Consider the following 16,804-nt stretch of genomic DNA (forward strand, 5'->3'; position numbering starts at 1 on the left):
TAACTCTCGAAAGCTGTCTTCCAGCCTCCCTGTGCCTAACATGAGTAAAAGGCTCAGGGTCCAGGGACATGGCTCAGCAGATAAAAGGTTTGGCACCCTGAGTTCAATCCCCAGAACCCGTGTAAAGGTGGTTGGTAGGAGGGACCCAGGTCCTGAATCGTGTGTTCGAGTATGAGGGGAGATATATCTGTGATATACCACACATATGGAGGTCAGAGAATAATTTGAAGGAGCCGTTAGGTCATCAAAGCTGGTGACAAGCGCGTTTACCCACTGAGCCATTTGCTGGCCCCAGAATGAAGATGTCTGTGTGTTTTATTTTTATTATCATGGCAGCCATTTTGATCCAGCGTGTTTCCCATTTATTTGGAGCCACAGTGTCTCTCACTTCTTGATGTTATTTCCAGACTGAAAAAATCCTTTGTCCAACCAGAAATCCACATACATATTGTATTATTAAAGAAGATAAACACTCAAGTCTTTAAAACGTCAGCACAAAGCCAGTGGCTACTGCTCTGAGGCTTTGTGGAACAGGTTCCTGCTTCCCAGGTGAGCGGCTGCCCTAAAGACTGAGCTGCTCTTTCCAGGGCTCTCCAGGTCTGGCAACCTCCGGGGCAGTTAAGGATCGCTGTGAAGGACCACGTTACAAAGAACTTAGAGTGCTTGTCTCTAGAGTAGTATAAAAATCACCTCAGTGTCAAAGCGACAGTGTCCATTCGAATCCATCTCTCCAGCCTTCTGACCAGTCAAATGCCATTTTCCTAAGACAAAGCAAGTCACTGGGAAAGCTCATCACACACAAACACAGGACCTACAAGTGCATAGCAAGTTAGAAACGCAGAACCAGACGTCCTTGCCTAATGCAGGATTCTGGGGCCTAAAGCTTAAAAGGCACCTTCAGATTAACCCTGCTTAGAAAAAGCCAGGCAGTGGTGGCACATGCCTTAGTCCCAGCACTCAGGAAACAGAGGCAGGTGGGTCTCTGAGTTCAAGGCCAGTCTGGTCTACAGAACCAGTTCCAGGACAGCCAGGGTTACCCAGTCTCTCTCTCTCTCTCTCTCTCTCTCTCTCTCTCTCTCTCTCTCTCTCTCTCTCTCTCTCTCTCTCCATTACCACCACAATCGGCCTAAACATTTTGGAAATATAGGTTTACCTAAATTTTGAACTTTTTTTTTTCTTTTTTCTTTTTTTTTCGGAGCTGGGGACCGAACCCAGGGCCTTGCGCTTGCTAGGCAAGCGCTCTACCACTGAGCTAAATCCCCAACCCCTAAATTTTGAACTCTTAATGACACAACACAGGCAGGAAAGACTAGGGAGACGGCTCAGGCAGTAGGACCTTTGTCTCACAAGCAGGAAGATCTGGGTTCCACCCCAACTTGGGCAGCAGCACCAAGACAGTAATCCTAGTGCTGGGGAGGCAGACACAGTAAGATGCAGGGCTTTTTGGCCAGCCAGCAACCTCACCGACTCAGTGAGCTCCAGGTTCAGTGAGAAGCTCTGTCTTAAAAGCCAAGATGTAATGCAATCAAGAAAAACTCTGACACACACACACACACACACACACACACACACACACACACACAGAGTGGGGGCACGAGTGTGTTCCCTCGGGTGGTTCTCTAAGAACAGGTATAATGAAGGGTAGGGGAAAGCCAGTAGTAAAAGTGTTTTATCACTTTTATTGATACAATAAAGCCAAGTGCTTTATTGATTGTAACCGTTCCTACATTTGCATCAAAAGAGGAGGAGGCCACACCCTGTGCATACATTTCCTAAACAACAGGCTTTTACAATTCTGCACTCCATACCCTAAAAGCTGCTGGCTCACCCTGGTGCCTAAGCTGGCCTGGGAATGCTGGATTTACAGGAGCAATTTGCTGCATCATGAACGTTGCAGGTAGCTGGGCTTGGAGAATTCTGGAAAGCAGCCTGTATGAGTTAGCATTCTACTGCTTGAATAACACATAACCAAGGCAACTTATAGGAAAGTTTAGTTTGCCTTACACTTGCAGGGGTTTAGAGTCCATAATGGTGGGGACAGCAGGATAGCAAGCATCTGGAGCAAGCTGAGATCTCATCTTCAGCCTTAAGTAGGAAGTGAAGAGAGTGAGCTGGAAGTGGGACGACACAATGAGCTCTCAAAACCTGTACCAAGTGATGCACCTTCCTGCAGCAAGACTGGGCCACTTCCCCAATGCTGACTGGGAACCGAGTGTTCAAATATCTAAGCCTATAGGGGTCTTGGACAAACCATCACACAGAATCTTTAGCATGACATCACTTAGGTTGAGTTGGACAATGCTGGTAGGACAATTAATCTTCTAATTAAGGCAGAGACATCGGGATTCTGGAGATGCTTTTGGTGGCCACCGAGGTCCAGCTGGGCAACCTGACACATGTGGAGAGCCTCTGCTGCTGATCTGCAGTCTCGATGTGGCACTAGGTGGGGGAGGGAGCTTCAGCTCACCCAGTGTGAAGCAACTGCTTGGTGAGCTCCTCAAGGTGAATCCCAAAAATGCAGAGCACTTGGGTTTAGTGTCCCTACATTTTCATTCAGCACTGGATTATCAACAACGGTATCCAAAAGCTGTGGGCTGCCTGGGTTTAGCAGCTTCCGAGACTTGGAAAACAATGCTGTCAGGGGCTGACACGGTTATAGGTCAGTTCAACAGATGTGCACGAAAAGGGCTGAAATGGTTAACCAACGTAAGTAGTCTTACCTGGATGAGGTGTAAGGTCAGCCAGAGACTCACCAATCCCTGCAAACCTTCCACTCTCAGCACAGGCAGGAAAAATATCCCCGAGGAACAGGTCATCTCCTAGAGTCCCAGGCAACTGACAACAGTCTCTCCATGGAGCCCGTGCCTCTGAGTCTGCCATCCCCTTGCCATCTCTTAGCCTTTTCCTCGGGCGTTTCTGGAGTTGGCCGGTTTGTCAGCAGTTCATAGGGGATGCTTTTCCTCTCCTCTTCCCCCTCCTCCCCGTGCCTGATAGCAGTTCAGTCTTGCTGGAGTCTCACTGTCTCAGCTGCTGGCCACATCTAGTCCTGAGCCTCTGGAAGGTGCTCCCTTCTGCATGGTGACCACTGGTTCAGGAGTTTTAGGTACATTTGTTAATTGCATAGCTGCTGCCCTATGGTTGCATGGAGCACTGTCCTCTCCCAGGCTGTCAAACTGTATTTCTTGGCCCAGGTGGTAATTACAAGAGTATTTTTCATAAGAGGACCTATCAAACTATATATTTGGTTGTGTGCAATTATCTGCATCTGCGCTTTATTTTAAAACAACAACAAAAACTTAAAAATAGTCTATATAGAAATTTGCAGAATCTGGGGCCAGTGGGAATGAGAAAACAAACTCCCTGTCAAGCCTGACAACTTGAATTCTATCCTTGGGACCCACAAGGAGGAAGAGAACTGTCTCAGATTGTTCTCTGACCTCCACCTTTCAGTCTTGGCTCCTTGGCACTTGAATAGCACATTCCACTCGAGCACACACATGTGCGTAAAACATTTAATTGTAGAATCTTTTGGTAACAAAAATTCTCTGGAGTTTAACTGCTGTTGTGCTTTCCAATAAACAGTGTAATAAACACACTGGCCACGAGGGTGCACAATTTGTTGCCCAATTGCATCTGTGCTCACAGTGGTAAGGGAGATTGTCAAACTCACTGTAGTCAAGGATGACCTTGAATTTCTGAATCTCTTGCTCCATCTCTCAAGTGCTGGGCTCTTGGGCAGGCACCATCATGCCCTCCCTGCCTCTCGGTGCTGGAGACGGAGCCCAAGCCCTTTGCAGGCTGGGCAAGCATTCTACCACTTAAGCTATGTCTCCAGCCTGGAAAAAAAAAAAAAAACTTCATAAAATTTCATAACCTCAGAATTTAATGAATGGAGAACAGAAGGGGAAAGGCTTGGGAATGAATGAATGAATAAATGGTTTGGGTTTTTGTTTGTTTGTTTGTGTTGTGTTTGGTTGGTTTTGGTTTTTCAAGACAAGGTTTCTCTTGGCTGCCCTGGAACTTACTCTGTAGACCAGGCTGGCCTCAAAGTCAGAGATCCATCTACTTCTGCCTTTTGAGTGCTGGGATTAAAGTCCTGTGCCACATTGCTGGCTATAAATGTGATTTTTTTTTTTTTTGGTTCTTTTTTTCGGAGCTGGGGACCGAACCCAGGGCCTTGCGCTTCCTAGGCAAGCGCTCTGCCACTGAGCCAAATCCCCAACCCCGTGATTTTTTTTAAAGATTTATTCATTTATTATATATAAGTACATTGTAGCTGTCTTCAGATACACCAGAAGAGGGGATCAGATCTCTTTACAGATGGTTGTGAGCCACCATGTGGGTGCTGGGAATTGAACTCAGGACCTCTGGAAGAGCAGTCGGTGCTCTTAACTGCTGAGCCATCTCTCCAGCCCAGCACTGAGGTCTTTGAGCTCACAGATGAGCACCAGGAAAACCCAGAATGTTAGCCCACAGGGTTGTTCATCCGAGGGAAGGAATGCAGACTGCTACCCAGCCAGAAAGGCTGTGAGCACATGGGGTTAAAGGTGATCTGTGTTATGTGTGGCAGAGCCCACACAGGATCCTTCCCGGACCCTCAGAGCTTTGCTTTGTTTGGTTGGGGTTTTTTGTTTGCTGTTTGCTTGCTTGTTTTACTGTGGTTTTTCAAGACAAGGTTTCTCTATACAGCCCAAGTGTCCTGGAACTCATCCTGTAGACCAGGCTGGCCTCAAACTCACAGTGATCCCCCTGCCTCTGCTTTGCAGCAACTCTGCCTAGCTTCCCCAGACCCTTACTGTAAGCTTTTCTCAGCCAATCCATAGAGCTCATCTTTACAGAAGGTGTCACATGTACTTTACAAGAAATTTTGATGTCATAACATCCAATCTTTTTTAAAAAGATTTATTATGTATACAGAATTCTTGCCTGCACAACAGAAAGGGGCACCAGACCTCATTACAGATGGTTGTGAGCCACCATGTGGTTGCTGGGACTTGAACTCAGGACCTCTAGAAGAGCAGCCAATTCTCTTAACTGTCCAATCTTTACTTAGCTTATTTATGCTTTATTGTGCACATAAGACTGAGTTAATATCAGAAGGAAACATTTCACCAAATTGTGCTGTGTTTAAATACACCTAGCATACACCACTCAGGGTCAGTACTCCAAGTCTGAACTAACACAGACCACTCAGTGTTGGTGAATCAGATCACCTTGCCTCCCTTGGCTCATCAACTCTGCTGGCTGAGTGTTCACAGACAGCCCCTGCCTCAACACCACCACACACACACACACACACACACACACACACACACACACACACACACACACACACGTTTTCACATATATGGATGGGATGGAGATAGATAAAATAAAACAGGCACAATGTTCACTGCTGAAGCTAGAGGGAGGACAGCATTAAGTTATCCTGTCAACTTGAAGCTTATGTGGTTTTCTGAAATAAAACTATCTAGAACTAATCCACATTAAAATAGCTAGTGAGAACAGAGGCTGCTCTCCGTCTGGAAATTACCTTCTAACTTACTTCGCTGGCCTGCCTATCTACCTTCTGGTTCTGGAATCCATCCGGGACGCCACGCGTTATACCCTGCTCTCCATCCGCAATGTCCCTGTTTCTCATTTTAAAATGATCTTGTTTCATTTTAACAGATTGTTTTTATAGTTTTACACAGGTCTTAGACTAGTTTTTTTTTTAAATTGTAAGTAAAATACAAATTATTATATCTAGATATTTGTGGTTTATGACAGGATCTTGCTATGTAGCCCAGGCTGGAGGCCCCTTGAGTGCTGGCACTGCAGGAAGAAGGCACCATGCCTGGCTGTGTTTAGATCTTCACACTGCTTTCACTGTCCCAGCGGATACTCCTCACGGCCAGTGAAGAAGAGCTGCAAAGGAACTATACTTTGTCCATGGAGATAACTGACTCACCTGGCCATCTCAGGGAACCACGGGAAGGGAAAAACAGGCCCTCATCCCAGAATCTAGTTTAAGTTGTGCCTGCAGAGAGCCAAGAATGTCTACATAGCTAACAAAAATTGCTATGAAGATGACTACATAGACATTTCCTCAGCATTTATTTCTGAGAGATATTTCAAATAAGAATATTAATGAAGGCTGGAGAGATGGCTCAGTGGTTGAGCCCTGACTGCTCTTCCAGAGGTCCTGAGTTCAAATCCCAGCAACCACATGGTAGCTCACAACCATCTGTAATGGGATCTGATGCCCTCTTCTGGTGTGTCTGAAGAGAGGGACAGTGTACTCACATACATACATACATACAATAAATAAATCTTTTTTAAAAAGTCACCAAAATCAGGGGTTGGGGATTTAGCTCAGTGTAGAGTAAAGCACAAGGTCCTGAGTTCGGTCCCCAGCTCCGAAAAAAAGAAAAATGGAAAAAAAAAAAAAGTCACCAAAATCATGTTCCGCTATTGTTCAGTTACTTAAATGCCCATTCTCTCTACTCAAATCTGTTCTTCTTGGGTGTATGCAACTATTCTTTTCTTAATAACCATGCCCCTCCTGACTCCTGTACTTAAATCGACATTAGAACCTTTTAACTTCATTTTCTTCCCCGCCCCGCTCTCTTTTAAAAGACAAGACTTTCCTGTACAGCCCAGGTTGATCTAAACCTCATTCTGTAGCCCAGACATGCCTCAATCTCAATAATCCTCCTGCCTCATCCAACCCTGCCTAGGGTACACTGACATGTGTGGAAACATGTATAGGCATACACAGAATAGAATAAAGGATTCAGAATAAATCCACACGATTTACCACTGATATTTCAAAAGATTATTTTTGTGTTTACCGATGTCTCTGTGGAGGCCAGAGGGGGGTGTCAGACCCTGAGAACAGCAAGTGCTCATAACTGCTGAGTCCTCTCTCTAGCCCCAGTTAGCTAATTTTTTACACTGGAGTAAAGATAGACTCTTTTACTAACGGCACTGGGAAAACTAGGTATTCACAAGTAAAAGAATAGAGGTAGATTTCTATCTCCCACCAATCGATTGATGAGAGCAGATTCCTGTATAAAAATCAATCCAAAATGGATCAACAGTTTGAATGTAAAGGCTGAAGCTGCTAAAAGGAAAATCTAGGGAAAATGCTTCAAGATCTAGGTACAGGAAAGGACCTTCTGAACAGGACATCAAAGGCCTAGGAAAGAAGCCCAGATGACAAACTGATCACATACAATCAAAAGGTTTCTACAGCCTGCTACACACCTTTAAATCCATAGATCAATATGAGTGCAAGGCCAGCCTGGTCTACAGAGAGTTTCAAGAAAGCCAGGGCTACACAGAGAAACCCTGTCTCAAAAAAAGAAAAATATAACAGCAAGGAAAAATAAATAATTATCATGACCACAAGGTTCAAACATTCTAGGCTCTGAACAAGAGATCAAATCTAAGAATCTGTAGCTAGGAGCTCACACCTACAATAATGACATAGAGAATTTATTCAATGAAATTGTAACAAATTTTCTACTGTGTGACTATTTCTCTAGAAATACATTTAGAACCTTAAATAAACATGACTAGAAAAGGACTTCCCCACACTACATTACAGTCAAGATGTCAAGGATGCAGAGCAGAGACAACATGAGAAGCTGGGCAGGAGCAGATATACCACCTCAGCTACAAGAGCAGGAGGTGTACGTTAACTCAGAGACGCCAATCTCTTATCAGCGACTCTCAAACTCAGGAAAGCAGAAGATGTATTTCAAGTCCTCTGAATAAATGCCAAACCCAGAGTTCAACATCTAGCAACATTATCAATTCAAAGCTACCTAAAGGGCTGGCCACATGGCTTAGCTGGTTAAGGGAGATTGCTGCCAACCCTGACAGCCTGGGTTCAAACCCTAGAGCACACAGTGCGAGGACACACTGACTCCCACAAGGTGTCCTGACTTCCATACACACACCACAGTACGTGTACTAACATCACAAAGCACACATTCCTGCAAATAATAAAGTCTTCAAAAGAACTATTAGAGAATACACTGGCGGATGTGACTCCACAGGAGAAGTTAAATGTCTGATAACTGAGAAATTCCAAAAGCAAGATCACCAAAGCAGCTGAACGAATAGAGCTGCGAATTTAGGAAATAATCACAACTATTATTCGTCTTTGTGCTATTAAGGATGGAACCCAAGACTTCACTCATGCTAAGCGCATGCTCTACTACTAGCACCCCGTTTTATTTAGGCTCACAACAGCATAATGCTGAACCTGACTCTTACCGAACAAGTAAGCAGGGCTGGTGAACAGCTCAGCACTCTGTTGCCCAAAAACCTGAATTTAATTCCTGCGACCCACGTGGCAGAAATGTAGTAGGCTACTGACCCACAGTTACGACATCTCATCAAAATATTCCTGAGAATACTTTAAGTGCTAAATTATCTTGGGTAAAACTGGTCTCTGGACCAGCCCCAAATTCCTACATAATGGGGCCGTGAGCTAAAGGTTAATTGCCTGACCATTAAACTGTTATCTCTCCACTCCTGTAAGCAATACTTGCTTTCTGTATATGCCACAATTGCATTGGTTTTTCCCTTTAAAAAATCAAACCAACTGGAGTTCCACAATGCTTCCCAATAATCTGCTTGGAGCAGTCCAGCCTGAGGTTAATAAAGACTCCGTTCAACTTAGTCAGGCCTTTTGGGAGCTTTTCTCTTCAGATAACCTATAACAGGACAGAAGGACCCTTACAAGTTATCTTCTGATCTCCACTCCTAAACTGTAGAACACACCCACACACATAAAGGTCATAAAAGGATTAAGACACAAAGTAACATTTGAAAGAACTCAGTTATACTGGCAATAGGGAAGTTTAAAGCAGCAAGACCCCATTTTTCTTCCATCAGATTCAGAAACTGTCAAAACATTATATAAGGCAGTTCTAAAAAGCAGTGAGAAAAGTCACACTCATGTTAATTCATGGGACCCACACAGGTAATATTTTTGAGAGGACAATTACCAAGATCTAACAAAGTGTTAGCATGTCCAAGGCTTTTGGGCAGGCTCCCTCCTCTAGAAACCTATTCTACAGAAATCCTTACCATGTGCTCAAGATGTTCACTGGAGCTTTTCCTTTGGATTAGTAGAAAACTGCAGCTTTGTAAAGAAATGTCATTCAGCAGCAAAAAGGTTGGGGATCAGTATGACCACTGAAAGGAGCAAATCTCCAGGTGCTCACACAGGTAGAAAAGAGAGCGCCACTGATGGCCAGGCCCATTCTGATCATATCAAGTTAATGTAAAAAAGATTATATAATAGATTGGAGGCTATAGTTTTTACTACATGTATTCTGGTAGGTTTAAAATTTTTTGTGTCTGTGTATGTATTAACAGTTCTGGGTATCAAATCAAAACAAGGTCTTGGGTATACTCGGTAAACATTCTTCATCCACTGAGTTCTACTCTCAAACCCTCCATTGTTACTATTTATCAATTTTTCTGAGACAGAGTCTCACTTTGTAGCTGGCCTTGAAGTCACAAGAAACCTACTCTTTCAACCTGAATGCTGGGCTTTTAGGTGAGAGCCAACACGTCCACATCCAGTATTATTTTAAACGACTGCAAAATGAATGTGCATAATAATTTTAATTAAGAAAAAGGAAAAGTTTGGAAAACCACAACGGTTAACTCCTTTGTTAACTCTAGTTCCTAGGAGGGGAAAGCCACACACCCACTCACCCAATGCTGAGTTAAAAGTTCTACAAGGCTGATTCTTCTGTGATAGCAGAGGCCTGGAATGCTGAAGCCTGAGGCTAAAATTATCTTGGGCTCTCCAGAGCCTTCCAGATAACCTCTCATTGCCCACTTCTGCTTAGCATCTTTCCTTGTGACTGTCCTTCCAGAATGTACAAACAGAACACTAGTTTCCGCCAATCCCAAAGACTAAGAATGTTATCAGATGAAATCTAAGGCCTATAGCCAGAGACATTCTATAAATTGAAGTGTCTTATCTCTTTTTCACCACATAAAATTCATAAAACTCTAACAGTTTTATGTTGGGGGCAGGCTGAAATCTGTTCATAGGTCATGGTCACTCACATTTTAGTGCAGAATAAACTCTATTCCTTTTAAGGTGAAATTGGTTTTTTTCATCCACAACTTCAGGGAGAAGGGGCAACAGTGAGCTTGTTACTTTTCACTATTAACTGTTAAAAGAAAAAAACTGAATATTCAATTTTTGTTAAATTAAGAAACTTCAGCGAATCCATGAGGACATTTTTCAAACAAGTGAATTGTCCTCCAACTCAGTATACCCTAGCAACGTCTCAGTCACAAATAAAATGGCAACGTTATTTTCTCGGTACTTTTCCCGTTACGTCCTTTATACGGCAATTAAGGATGCAAAAAAATTCCTCTCCTTTATGGAATATTACTGCCTTAAATATTACCTTCCAGTAAGAATGCAAAGCCTGGCTGGCCAAGAATTTCAGCAGAGCATTCCAAACTGTCAAGATTCCCTTTCTAGTCCTATTCTAACTGTTCAGTTTCCTTAAAAAAACAAAAAACAAAAAAACCCTATTACACATAAGGAGAAATATAGATCACCTTTACCCCGTGGGATTGGCGGAAAGCAGTTAATGAACATGAAGTATGACACAGTAAACAGTCGGCATGGTAGTTAAGATGAGACCCTCCCGGCTAACACTATCGGGCAAGGAGTGTGCAGCACGCTACATTAAAACCAGCATGACTCTGCACAATGACAGGCCTGGACATTTTCCGGGGAAGGGCCGTTTGGAACCGAAGAGACCAAATCGGGAAATACAGAGGTAAACAAAGAAAGGCAAAAGGCCGGACCCAGGACATTAACCCGAAAACGGAGTCGCCACCGCCTGCTGAACTGGCTGAAACTTGGGCCCAAGCGACACACACGTTCTGGGCTCCTTCCCGCTCTGTCACCGTCGCGTCACCCCACGGCCTCCCTCCCGAAGGAAGGCACTTGCCGCCTGACGCATGCCCCTTAGATAGCGGCCGCCTCCATTTTGTCCTGGGTCTCCTCCGCGCGAGCGGCGAGCTATTTTTAACGTTCTAAATCTGAGGGCCGGAGGGGGAGGGGCGTGGGCTTGCCCGCCGGGCGCTTGGAGATCGCCGCGAGGGACTGAGGCTGGGGATGCAGGTTGTCAAGGTCACCAAAGCCAGGACAAAGGACACGTAGGGGACAAGGCCCGCGGAAACAGCGCCAGGCGACTTCCGGCAATGCGGGGACCGTCAAGCCCGGACTCCCGCCCTCTCGGAGGACAAAGCAGCGCCGGACGCGCGGTCCCGGCTCCGCCCTCGGCGCGCGCCCCGCGCCCAGCACGGGAACGCGCACAACGGTTGGAAATGGCGGTTAAGGTGGAGGAGGGGCTGAAGGGAAGCGAAGTTTCTCGATGCTCCTTGTCTCGGGCCGCCCCGCCTGCGAGACAGGAACCGGTGGAGCTTCTCTAGGTTGTCTCCTCTTGTGTTCCATTCCTGATGGTCTGTTGCGGGGTTGGAAAAACAGTGTGGTTGGTTCCAAGGAACAAAAGAGGGGGCCACGGCGGGCTTCGGGACGGCCCCAGGATCGCTCCCTAAGATGGCCGCCGCCGTGAGGGAGGGTGGGCGGAGCCCGTACTGCTTCCGTCGCGGGCCTGGGCGGGGCGGTAGCGACTACTTGCACCCATGGCTGCCGCCTCGGAGCCCCACGAGCCGGAGAAAAAGGTAATGTTCGCCGTGGGGCACGCGGGGGAAAGATGCGCAGTAGGGCGACTCGGTTTCCTAGACCTATCCGCATGGCCGCGAGGTCTAGTCCTCATATCCCAGATGTCTAAATTGCCAGTTAAAGTAGCGAAGAGCAGGCAGGCCCGCAGGATCAGAAAAGGGCGACTGATCCAAACCTAGCATACACTGTACTTGTTAGAAAGGACTAATAGAAGGGCCATGAGAAATCGAGAGCTGGGCGTGGTGGCGCATGCCAGCAATCTCCACACTAGAAGGCTGAGGCAGGGGTTAATAGTTCTGGGCCAGATAATGTCAATCCATTTCCTTACAAGAGCGCACATTCACAGGTATGGTAGATTTGTTCATTATGTACTGCAGTTCGGCCTCTTATCAAAAAAGATAAAAGCCTCCATTCTCCATGAAGCTGACATCCTACTTGGGTAATGGAATAGTCTAATTTCATTCACTTAAGGTAGCCGGGATAAAACTAATTTGGCCATGAACTATGCCTAATAGAATGGCTACAGGAAGGTGTCACGGTAAAGTGTCCACAATATATCATCAGATCAAATGAAAACTTGGTAGCACTACAAGGAAAGTCAAATATAGTGGTTTGCTTCGTATCTCATCTAGACTTGGTGAAACAACTGCACGTGGATTTGACAATCCTCTTTATTGAGGTTCCTTTATATTTGACAAAGATAAAACACTGGAGTTCTGCTCTTTAACTGAAAAATAAGGCTGTTAAGATTTGGGGTGGAGCACACCTTTAAACCAGCACCAGAGTTCCAGGATAGCCAGGGCTACAAAGAAAACCTCAGAAAAAACAGACTTTGGAAGCAAAAGAAACGATTTGAAAATACTTTTAATTTACAAAATGAGTAAATAAGCATATGAATACAATTTAAATCTCACCAATGGGGAGTCGAATAAATGGTATTCAGTTGGAATAGCAAGCCACAAGGCAAAACTAAATCCATTAAAGGAGGGACACTGCTACTGGAACATTGCTGCCAAATCCCCAGGCCAGTGGATTAGCAAGCCAAGAGACATTTACTGTAAACTATACCAAACAATTGCTGAGATTCCCAGTGAGATGGAATCTAAGCATAATGACCTAAATAGTGGCCATGAGCATGTAGGCACTAAATTAACCTTTAAGTAAAAGGAGGGGCATCTAGGTAATATCAGTAGTCTTTCCATAAAAGGGAACAGAAAAGTGGTAGTTTGCAAAAACAATGTAGAAGCTGGATCAGAGGGTAAAGGTGCTTACCACTTTCCTTCTTGAAACCCTTGTGACAGACCTGCCCAAGCCAGGGACCTACACAGATAACTTACAGAACTTAATCCTTTCAAATGAAATAGCAGTCCTTTAGGAGGGAAGACTGGTTAAATACAGAACAGGCTCTGGGAACATTGATGGGGAACTTGCCACTGGAGGCTCGAAAGGTTTAATGCCAGCCAGGTCTCCTTTTGCAATAGGATCACAAAGTTCCATCCTTGTTTTGTACTCTTAAACATTTGTGTCCTGGTGTTCTCTGGAACTGCAGTCAGAGCCACCATGCATGATTGGATATAACCCAGGCACTCAGATAGCCAGCACAGACTGCTTTGGAAACATCCAAGGAGAAAGGTGTAATCATTTGCCATTCACAAGGAAAGATTTATAGCTGTCTGAACTAGGCAAGAATATAGGTGGTACAGACTGCTTTCATTAACATCAGAAATCCCTTTGGCATCCCGTCTTGTGGCAGAATGTGTCCATAGTTCATCATGGACTAGATGCTAATAGGCCATAGCAAGTCATTTCCAGAGAGGGTCCCCATGCCTCCAGGGAGTTCCCCAGTAGACCTGTAGCTTATTTATGTGAAAAACCAACAGCACACAATGTGTCCTGTTGTATTGAGCCATCCAAAAGCAGGGTGTGTGATATAAACAAGAAAAACAAGTCATCTGGGAAAGAATTGTACTTTAATGAAAACCAAGTTACATGTTATCTTCAAGCAGATTCTTGAGCTAAGGGAAGTGCAGTTCTACCCTATCTTTAACAGGATCTGAAGTCTTTTACTCCATTCCCCACCAGTATAGGTTCCATTTCTTATGCAATAATCCTCTAGCTGTACTGAGTGGCACTGTAGAAAACATTTGTTTTCCAGGGCTGGGATCCAATAGAGGATGGCTTCTTTTCACACATGTTGTTACACAGTTGTGTGTAGTCTTGCTTCTCAGACTTTCAGAGCTCAGTCAGTCTGACCTCCAATTCACAGCAATCTTCTTGCTGTGGTTTCCTGATTGCTGGGATTACATTACACTCAAAACCACCAGATGTCTAAGACTCACATGAACAGAATGAAATAAAGTCTGTTTTGACCCCCATCTATGACTGGCTGAGTGACATGTCCTTGGAAGACTGGTCACTTCATGCTAGAGGTTAATTACTATGTTCACTAGATTCAAATGCTGGAGTAAATAAATCCCAAAGTGGCAGATTCAACACACAAGTTAGCTGACTGGTAAAGTTTAGTGTTAATTAAAAATGGAGTGGGGATCCATGTTGCCATGAACTATTTTCTTGTTCATTTTATCCTAGCCCTTCAAGCTCCTAGGTATTTTAGATGTTGAGAACACTCCATGCGCTCGAGAATCTATACTGTATGGCTCACTAGGATCTATTGTGACTGGACTTGGACATTTCTTGGTGACCAGTGAGTGTATTTTTTTTAAATTAAAACATGTCCACTATGGGTTTCCCACACAGAATATAACTTATGCCGACCATGCTTGTTTTTGATAGGCAGAATTAGAAGATCCTGTGATGTTGGAGTAGGAGGATTTATCCTGGTGACTTTAGGATGCTGGTATGTTTGCTGGATATTCCAGGAAAGTCAGGAGAAGTAACAACATTCACTCAATAAATATGGGGTGGGTATGTGTGCACATGCAAATTGAGACAGGGTCTCTCTCAGTAGTGCTGGGATTAAAAAGGCATGAGCCATCAGTTGTTTTGGTTTGGGCTTTTTTTTTTTCCCTGTAAATACATAAACCTCATTATCCATTGAATGTTTGACAGTAGTGGCAGAATTCCATTAAAATATGAAGTTGAGTAAATAAAGGGAGTCAGACCCAAGAGATTCCAGCAGGTATACTTACTCTAAGACAGAAATTTATATCTTATGTAGCTATAAAAAGTATTTGTATTTTGACAAAATACCTTTAAATTTAGTTTTGGGATAGTAGTCATCTTTTTAGCATTTTGGTTACATAATCACTCCTTAGGTTATTCATATAGAACTAGTAACTTACTCATTTTCTTTCTTATAAGGTTCCACTGTAGGTATAATTTTGCTAAGCAGAGGATCCAGGAAAGAATTGCCAGAGAAGGAATAAAAAACAAGATTTTATATGAAAGCACCCACCTTGATCCTGAAAGAAAAACGAAGAGCAGTAACAGCAGCTGAGCGACTTCATCAGCTTTAAACCCACAACTATGCTTCCTTGTGAATCAACCATAAATTAAACTCAAGTGTGTCAACTGTATTGTTACCTACATGAAATCCTTTTGTTTACTGCCAGTAAGTTATGTCTGTCATGTATCACAGAACTGCCATGTCAAACACATGGGAGTCAGGGTCCTGCTCTTCCTAAGGTGTCAGATTCATTATCTGTTCACAAAGTACATCAGATTGAAGGAGAAATCACACCTGAGCAGGGATATGTATCTATTACTGGCCTAGGACTTTGTCTATTGAAGCTTCAACAGGAAAGACTGTTAACGATGGACACTAAGAAGCCTTGCATCTGGTAGCCCTACTATTTCATCCTTGATAAAGTTGAGTTTGTAGTAGGTCAATCAAGTATTTTAACAAGCTGTGGACAGTGCACTTATGCTCTCAGCCATTGTCACTGTGAAAAACCAGAGACTGGAATTCTGCCAGCTTTACCATGGTGCAGTTATATCTTACCATGAAAGAGACCTCTCTTGGCTGGTAACATCTTCACTACTTACAAAGTTCATTTTCACAGCAGCACAACTGGATAAAAAGAGTCACAAAGCATTTAGTTTCCTTGATTTGCCTGAATCATGCCATTTTAAAGATCTATAATCCCATGACCACTGATTCCTTTAATATTATACTCTGACCATTTCCCTGTAACCTAGCCTACCTCAGTATTCCAGTGTTGGGATTACAGGTGTGAACTACCATGTCTCTAGCTTAATTCAACCTTTCATCCCATCTACACAACTAGGCTGAGCCTCCTAAACACCAGAAATGTTTAATAACTACATTTTCCTTAGAAACTTCTGGTGTTTTATCTTCTGTAGATGACTTCTAGTCACAGCCCATGTAACACACAAGCCCTGCATTTCACAAAAGGCCAGGCACAATTGCATTCCATAGCTATCTATATGCTACTAGGTAAATTCTAAGACAATGTGCCCACCCAACCCACACTTTTACACTGAAAAATTTAAATTCAACCTACCTTCTTTGCCCTCTGTGCAGTTTCCTTCATTGTCCCGATAATCCCGAAATGTCATACTAGGTGATATAGCAGTAGGTACCAGCCAAAAGCTGATTAAAATAGAATCGTAGTGTTAGTTTTGAAGTTTTGGGATAGCTTATCTACCATTCCTAGGCTTTAATTCCTTCCCCCCCCCTCAACCCCTCCCTCTTTGATTCCTTGTTTTTCCGTCTTAGTAAAAGGACCTGGGGAGATTTAATAGGAACAGCTTTTTTTCTGGACTTGTGACTTATTGACTGAGCTTGGCCACAATTAAAACTCAACTATGCTAAAACCAGTATTTGATTTGCAAGCATCTTTTTAGTCTACGTACCTCTAACTCCATCGGTGGTTTCCCTTTGCTTCGATTATATAATGCGGAGGTCTATATAATAAATTCAGGATTCCTGTTTATGCACTTTTCAGCAAAGAGCTAAGGATCAAATAGGGTTTGAATCCTTCTATTCCTAGATAAAAATCTGACAGGTGTCAACGCACCCCTTTAAAAGTCATGTTAAATATAACTATTCTTTGGGTACGCAGATCTTAGCAAATAGGAAAATTAAACAATTTCTATAAT

The 16,804-nt window shown here is 43.8% G+C and overlaps 1 protein-coding gene across 2 annotated transcripts; it reads left to right on the forward strand.

Moving 5' to 3' along the window:
• Positions 1-3,734: 3,734 nt before the first annotated feature.
• On the forward strand, positions 3,735-15,604 carry Cox20 (cytochrome c oxidase assembly factor COX20). Of its 2 annotated transcripts, none has more exons than XM_039090533.2 (4): positions 3,735-11,721; positions 14,312-14,426; positions 14,516-14,643; positions 15,044-15,258. In XM_039090533.2, the coding sequence occupies exons 1-3, from the start codon at positions 11,683-11,685 to the stop codon at positions 14,617-14,619; spliced, it is 258 nt and encodes an 85-aa protein (XP_038946461.1). In that variant the 5' UTR covers positions 3,735-11,682; the 3' UTR covers positions 14,620-14,643; positions 15,044-15,258. The 2 variants fall into 2 exon arrangements, with proteins under 2 accessions (XP_038946461.1, NP_001099446.1); NM_001105976.1 differs by having other exon boundaries at positions 11,434-11,721; positions 14,516-14,579; positions 15,044-15,604.
• The last annotated feature ends 1,200 nt before the right edge of the window (positions 15,605-16,804 follow it).

Source organism: Rattus norvegicus, chromosome 13, assembly GCF_036323735.1.
Source record: "Rattus norvegicus strain BN/NHsdMcwi chromosome 13, GRCr8, whole genome shotgun sequence".
Lineage (NCBI taxonomy): Eukaryota > Metazoa > Chordata > Mammalia > Rodentia > Muridae > Rattus > Rattus norvegicus.

Coding starts and splice junctions, on each gene's coding strand:
- Cox20 (NM_001105976.1), top strand. CDS start 11,683: ATGGCTGCCGCCTCGGAGCCCCACGAGCCGGAGAAAAAG. Junction 14,427..14,515: donor TGGACATTTCTTGGTGACCA/GTGAGTGTATTT, acceptor TGTTTTTGATAG/GCAGAATTAGAAGATCCTGT. Junction 14,580..15,043: donor CTGGTGACTTTAGGATGCTG/GTATGTTTGCTG, acceptor CTTTCTTATAAG/GTTCCACTGTAGGTATAATT.